This window comes from Octopus bimaculoides, chromosome 7, assembly GCF_046866305.1.
Source record: "Octopus bimaculoides isolate indiv1 chromosome 7, ASM4686630v1, whole genome shotgun sequence".
In the NCBI taxonomy this organism is placed as follows: domain Eukaryota; kingdom Metazoa; phylum Mollusca; class Cephalopoda; order Octopoda; family Octopodidae; genus Octopus; species Octopus bimaculoides.
Genome location: NC_142934.1, coordinates 11,682,703 through 11,690,202, shown reverse-complemented (window position 1 = coordinate 11,690,202; position 7,500 = coordinate 11,682,703). Strand labels below are relative to the sequence as shown.

Genomic DNA, 7,500 nt, shown 5'->3' with positions numbered 1-7,500 from the left:
TCTCTTTTACTCTTTTACCTGTTTCAGTCATTTGACTGCGGCCATGCTGGGGCACCGCCTTTCGTCGAGCAAATCGACAGGACTTATTCTTTGTAAGCCCAGCACTTACTCTATTGGTTCCTTTTGCCGAACCGCTAAGTTACAGGGACGTAAACACACCAGCATCGGTTGTCAAGTGATGTTGTGGGGACAGACACACAAACATACACACACACACACATATACATATATATATATATATATATACATATATACAACGGGCTTCTGTCAACTTTGTTTTTCATCCTTTCAGAGGTCGATAAAATAAGTACCAGTTACACACTGGGGTCGGTGTAATCGACTTAACCCCTCTCCCATAACTGCTGGCTAAAATTGTACCAGAATTTGAAATCAATATTTAGGGCAGCAGATGTTGCTTTTGTGACGGTTTTCCAAGGAGAGCAACTCCAGGTGTAGCATTACAAAATGGGTGGTGGAATTCACTAGGGCGCTGGGATCATTAGAAAGGGACAAATGGTACAGTAAAGTAGATATTCTTTCATAACAATCTCCAAAATAAGTTTTTGTTCCTCTTGTTTCAGTTGACATTCCAAAGTGTGCAAGATAGTGGTCATTCAGAAATCATTGCTTTGGATGACATAGAACACCTGCCAGGCCCCTGTGACCCACAGAACTTCTGTGATTTTGAGCAGGGGATGTGTGGTTTCACCAATGTCTATGGGGACGATTTTGATTGGATTATATTCAGTGGTTCCAAACAGAATTTTGTTACTGGGCCTACAGAAGATCACACCACAAATTCTCCTTCGGGTAAGTTGCACAGGAATTTTTTGTTCTCCTTTTAATTATCCATTTTATCTTCAACAATTATCTCAAATATTAAACATTTTTTTAATATTCTAAATTTTTTCAAATATTTCAAATATTCCAAATATTTTCAAATATTTTCAAATATTTCAAATATTTTAAATATTTTCAAATATTTTAAATATTTTCAAATATTAAAAAAAAATTTATTATTTAAAATTTTTTCAAATATTTCAGATATTTTAAATATTTTCAAATATTTCTAATTTTTAAAATTTTTAAATATTTAAAATTTTTAAAATTTAAATAATTTTAAATTACCGTTGTTAACTTGTAATCTTGTTGAATGTGATCTGAGTATTTAGTTTTTAGTTTTCAAAAACCAAGTTCTTTAAACGAGCTATATTTACTCCTGTAGTAATCTGTAGCTAAATAGTTGAATGATCTACCTTGCAAGAAGGTTTAGAGAGTAACCTCCCTTTACTAAGTTTCTTGAAGCATCTGCGTCATGAGGCATAATTCTTAATTATTCAAGAAGCTTTGTGTTTTTCTTGGAAGTTTCTAGAATGTCAAGTGTTCCATTAATAAAAACAGCTTGCTAACCCTGATCTTTGCTTCTTAGTCGATTAGACTTTGAGCCATTTACGTAGTTGCTAATAATATATATGCAGCCATATCAACACTTGATACTAAACATATATTCCCACTACACTCCTTTCACTTCTTTCTGTAAAAAGAGTGTAGGCTCGAAACATCAAGGACTTTTCCATTCTTCCTGAGTGTCAGACTAATACACCTGCCTGTTGTTCCCTTCCCTCTGTGTGTGTGAGAGAGAGAAAGAGAGAGAGAGAGAGTGCGTGTGTGTATGAAAGAGAGAGTGCATGTGTGTATGTGAGAGAGAGAGTGTGTGTGAGTGTGTGTGTTAATATGTGTGTGTGAGAGATAGATAGTATGTGCGTGTGTATGTGTATGAGAGAGAGAGAGAGAGAGAGTGTGTGTGTGTGTGTGTGTGTGTGTGTGTGTGTGTGTGTGTGAGAGAGAGAGAGAGAGAGAGAACACAGGTATTTTACCTCTATGGAAAATATTAATTACACCCATTATAATGATAATGGCACAGTAGAACACAGTAGAACATAAGCTGCTGGTGATCAGATATTGTAATACCTTTTGCTATTAGTGCTGCTTCTATTTCTAATTATTACTAATTAATGAACCTGCTAGCTATTTGTGACATCAGTGCCAGAGAAGTCACTGGAATTTTATATATCATTGACAAAGAGATTGAGCTGGTATGTAGCTTGCAGATGAATGTCACTGAGGAGTCACAGTATGTCAAAATCACATGATCCGGCAGTTCTAGCACCCATAGCCCACAATTCTTGTCTGCCAACAATATAGACATGTGTGCTTTTATGCACCATGCAGCCATATCAGAGGTCCTCTCAAGGTGAATACCACAGTAAACAGTGTTCTAAGAAAACATCCACATTAAGCTGGATACATAGATTGCCTTTTTGTATTAAAACTGCTTCTGTTAGATTTTGTAACTATGGTTCTATTCCCTGGTATTAGCTATTTCCCCTATATTCAGTAACTTTGATTTCATCATACCATTTATGATAATGTAAATGCTAACAATGAGGAGAAAAAATATAGAAAGACTGTTAGTAATGTAGAGTAGTAGATATAGAAGAATGGTAATTTTTATATATATTTTACAACATAAGACATCAAATATTGCATTTATATGTTATCATAATCAATAGTATTGTATATCCATTATGGTTGATCTTATCAATCAGTTTTGCACTAGAGGTTCAACAGGATGTTAGGTAACTGCTCAATTACGTAACCCTACACTCTTCAGAGTCGGCATGAACTCCCAGTACAAAACAGATGTGTTATCATATATTATCTTTATCTGGTTTATTTCAGGTCATTATATGTACATTGAGACACGATGGCATCAAAATGAGAATGACAGAGCTTGGCTTAGTAGCTGGGAAAATGAACCAACTAACGCAACATGCGTATCTTTCTGGTATCATATGTATGGCAAAGGTATGTAAAACTATACACACACACACACACACATATATCACCGTCATTATCATCATCATTTAATGTCCATTGTCCATGCTGTTATGGGTTGGACGGTTTGCCCAGAGTTTGTAAGCTGAGGGACTGCACCAGACTCCAATCTGATGATTTGGTATGGTTTCTATGGCTGGATACCTTTCCTAATGCCAACCACTCTGAGAGTGTAATGGGTGCTTTTACATGCCACTGGCATGGGTACCAGTTGCATGGTACATATATATATATATATATATATATATATATATATATATATATACATATATATATATATATATCAATCTTCTATGTTACCCTATTTCCTTCTTTTTTCCCCTCTACTGAACTGATATCTTTTGTGTCCTACTCATTCCCTGTCTCAAATCATCTGCCCTGTTAATCTCATTCATATGGCTCTATAACTACCTAAATCCTCTAGAGTTAAATAAACTGTTTTAGATCATTAAATTTAATTCATGTATGCACCAGATGCTGGGATGTCTGCACTGCTTTGACATCTGGAATGTTACATAACCCTCCAACAAATTAAGTAGATTTGCTTCAGTCACTGGACTGCAGTGATGCTGGGTTACCCTATTGAAAGAGAATTAGGGGCTCACATTCCAACAGCATGTTTTCAGGTTCAGTTCTTTTCTGTAGCATGTTGGGCAAGTGTATCTTCTACTATCGCCACAGACTAACAAATGTCTTGTCAGTGAATTTGGCAGTTGGAAACTGTGTAGAAGCCTATCCAATAGCAGTATTTTGCCTGTTGCTACATTCTGAGTTCAAATTCACCAATATTGATTCCACCTTTCATCCTTCTGGGGTTGATAAAATAAGTATCAGTTGAACACTGGGGTCGATGTAATCAACTCATCCCCACTTTCCCCCAAGCTGCCCTTGTGGCAAAAATTCGAAATAATTATCATTATTATTATTATTATTATTATTATATATATGTATTAGATAATAAACCATATGTTATACACCGGGTATATATATGTATATATGTATGTAACCATGTATGTGTGTATTTGTCCCACAACAGGCATTGTTTTTGGTTGTGCTGTTATAGTTCAGCAAAAGAAATTCATAGAATGAGTACCAACTTTTTAAAAAAACATTAGTACTTGGGGCAGTTTATTTGCCAAAACCCTTCAAGTGGGTTGCTCCAGCATGACCACAGTTCAGTGATTTAAACAAGTAAAAGATAAAAGCTAAAGATCCATCACTAATGTTGACTCTTCATTCTCTCTGAAAGAATTAGCTGTGGTTGGACCTAAAGAGGGATGGGCCTAGCCAGGATTAAAATATCCAAAATGTACCCTATAACATAACAGCACCCAGTGACCCTGTAGCAGTGCTTCTCTCTCTCTCTTTTCCTTGTTGGCACTTATACTCATTTAACCTCATTTCATTTTGTTTTATATTTGTGTCGACCATGCGATGCGCTAAAGGAACCATTCCTCGTCACCATCTCCTAGTCGCACGGTCGTTACAAACTGGTAACCCCGACATGATTCCAACACACAGACGTTTACTAAATGGTGACTCAGTGCCAGGTTTATGACCAACCGTTCTTTCACCTTTTCGCTACAGTTATTTCATCCTGTATCCTCTATTTTTGTCTTACACAAAATGACTGGTAGGGGGCTCTGTAGTGAAGCTTCTCTCTGTCTTTTCCTTGTTGGCACTTATACTCATTTAACCTCATTTCATTTTGTTTTATATTTGTGTCGACCGTGCGATGCGCTAAAGGGGCCATTCCTCGTCACCATCTCCTGGTCGCACAGTCATTACAACCCCATCGGAAGTTGAAGGCCCACAGAAAGAAGGGTTATTTTGACAATACCTGCTTGTGTTTTTCTTAGTATGATGTTTAGTATTTTTTAACTATTTAAACTATCAACGTATCAGTCACTCTCAGACAGGTTTATGGTCAAGCCTCCAAAGTTCTCGACCCCCAGACCATATCCATGCTCACTACTATTAGGGTGGAGATGGCTATCTGCAAGTATGAGTCCTGTGGGTCAGAGGGGTTGTTCTAGCACATCTCCTTCACTGTGCTCCAGGACAATGCCATTTCAATTTTGTCTGCTGGTGAGAAATGTTTCTATATTGTGAGAGGCAAGATTTGTCAAAATTAATTAATTCAAATAAAGGCAATGTATTTCATTTAATGCTAACAGCTATTTTCTGTCAGGTGTAGCAACCCAAGTTTACCCTTTCAGCTTCCTGCTAACTGTGATAAACTATCATTCTTATTATATTTCTTTTTCTTTCTTTTTTTTTTTTTTTTTTTTTGGTATTTAAGGTATGGGAGACCTGAATGTCTACTATAAGAACAGTAAAATAAACAGGACGATTTGGCACCAAACTGGAAACCAGGGTAACATCTGGCTACTTGGCAACTTCACAATTATATCACCAACAAAGTATGTAATCATATTTGAAGGAGTTCGTGGCAAGACATATACCAGTGATATTGCATTGGATGACATTAGGTTCCAGAGTGGATCCTGTGAGTCAATAGTTACAGTACCAATTACGACTATGGAACCAGCTAAAAGAGGTGAGTTGTAAAACACTAAAAAAATTTACTTTATGTACTTAGTGTACTTGATGTTCATAGTAAGCACCCAGAAGATCATTATTTCCATATCCAATTCTTTGACTCGTGGGTAGGAGACGTTTTGGCACAGCCGTTTTGGCACAGCCTTTTTGGCACTGCCTATTTGGCATTGCTGATTTGATGCTGACTTATTTGACATCAGATGTTTTAATATTTTTCTAATTTTCTTTCTCCCCACCTCACTCTCCTTCTCTCCCTCTCTTTCCTCCTCTCTCTCTCTTTCCTCCTCTCTCTCTCTCTTTCCTCCTCTCTCTCTCTCTTTCCATATATATATATATATATATATATATATATATATATAGGTGCAGAAGTGGCCGTGTGGTAAGAAGCTTGCTACTTTTCCATGCTAGCATGGGTTGAACAGTTTTTGTTGTCTTGTTTTTTTTATTTTCTTAGGCAATATTTTTTTGTTTTGGCTGGATGCCTTTCCTGTCACCAACACATAGTTACTGCTTATAGTTGTCTCAACAAGCAAGGGCACATAATTTTATATGTAGCCGATGCCAGTGCCAGCTGACTGGTCCCATGCCAGTGGCATGTAAGAAGCACCATTTGAGCATGGTTGATGCCAGTGCCACCTGACTGGCTCCCATGCTGGTGGCACATAAAAAGCACCATTCATATAGTTGTCTCAACTAGCAAGGGCACATAACTTTATATGTATTACTGTACAATAAAATAATATTTCTTTTTACTGATAACCATATTTGGTGCTTTCTTTGTTCAGATATCTTCTTCCAGTGCACTTTTGAATATGATTTGTGTGGTTGGCTGATAGATTCCACAACAAATGCTGCATTTATGATCAGTTATGGAGCATTTGTCTACAAGAGAGGTGGACCCACCAGTGATCACACGCTAGACAATAATTTTGGTAAGAATATTGATAAATATTACTTTATTAACTTTATTTTTTATATCAGGTCATCCCATAAGTTCTGTCCAAATTTTGAATAAAGAAAACAAGTGATCAAATGTTATATTTAATTGAAATCTAATCATCAATGTACTTTCCCTGATTATCTATAACTTCCTTCCGTCTATTTACAACCTTTTTAATCTCATCAATATAAAACTCTTTTGGTTTCAAAGCGAAGACCTCCTCCTGGCTTGCGAAAGTTATGTCCCCTAAATGATTTTGTAAACTACGAAACAAATGGTAGTCTGAAGGAGCAAGGTCAAGAGAATAAGGTGGATAAGGAATTTTTTCCCAACCAAGCTCTTTGATCTTCTGTGATGTGATCTTTGCAGTGTGGGGTCGCGCATTGTCTTGATGAAACATCACTCCTTTTCGATTCACTAAAGCGAGTCTTTTTTTTTTCAAAGCTTCATTCAAACACTCTAATTACTAACAGTAGATATGAGCATTGATTGTTGCATTAAGTGCTAACAATTCAAAGTGAATTACTCCTTTGCAATCCCACCAGATAGAGAGAAGAACCTTTTTCCCATGAAGTTCCCTTCTCGGTTGTGGTTGAGCTTTTTCTCTTTTACCAAGCCACTGTTTACGACGTTTAACATTTCAATAGAAGATTCATTTTTCGTCACCAGTCACAAGTCTATCCAAAAAGGGTGAAATGCTCTTTGGATACTTCCATGTTAGAAAGGGTTTTAATCAAAGAAATTTTAATTCTATTATTCTGTAAAATAATATTTAATTTGTTTAAATATACACAAATGCATAAAACTAATTTTTAATTCCATTAGACATTCTAAAATACTATTAAATTTCATTCAATTTTAAAAAAGGTAAAATCGGACAGAACTTATGGGATGACCTGATCTTTCAAAATGAAGAAGTGCTGACCAATAATCTTGTTTTTATTTCCATTTCAGTTGATGCTAACTCGCATCATAACTCACCTGTCATCGTCATTATTATTATTATTATTATTATCATTATCATCACCCACATCATCATTATCATTATTGTCAGCATTTTCATCATCATCATTGTCATAGTCATCGACAGTGTTACAACA

At 36.1% G+C, this 7,500-nt stretch overlaps 1 protein-coding gene across 2 annotated transcripts in view; it reads left to right on the top strand.

Moving 5' to 3' along the window:
* Nucleotides 1-7,500, top strand: part of LOC106882389 (MAM and LDL-receptor class A domain-containing protein 1) — a 234,860-nt gene that overhangs the window by 180,895 nt on the left and 46,465 nt on the right. For both annotated transcript variants that reach the window (XM_089354751.1, XM_089354750.1), the window contains exons 111-114: nt 582-810; nt 2,743-2,868; nt 5,201-5,458; nt 6,246-6,392. In XM_089354751.1, the coding sequence (XP_089210877.1) occupies nt 582-810; nt 2,743-2,868; nt 5,201-5,458; nt 6,246-6,392 (760 nt within the window). The remainder of the gene's footprint in view (nt 1-581; nt 811-2,742; nt 2,869-5,200; nt 5,459-6,245; nt 6,393-7,500) is intronic.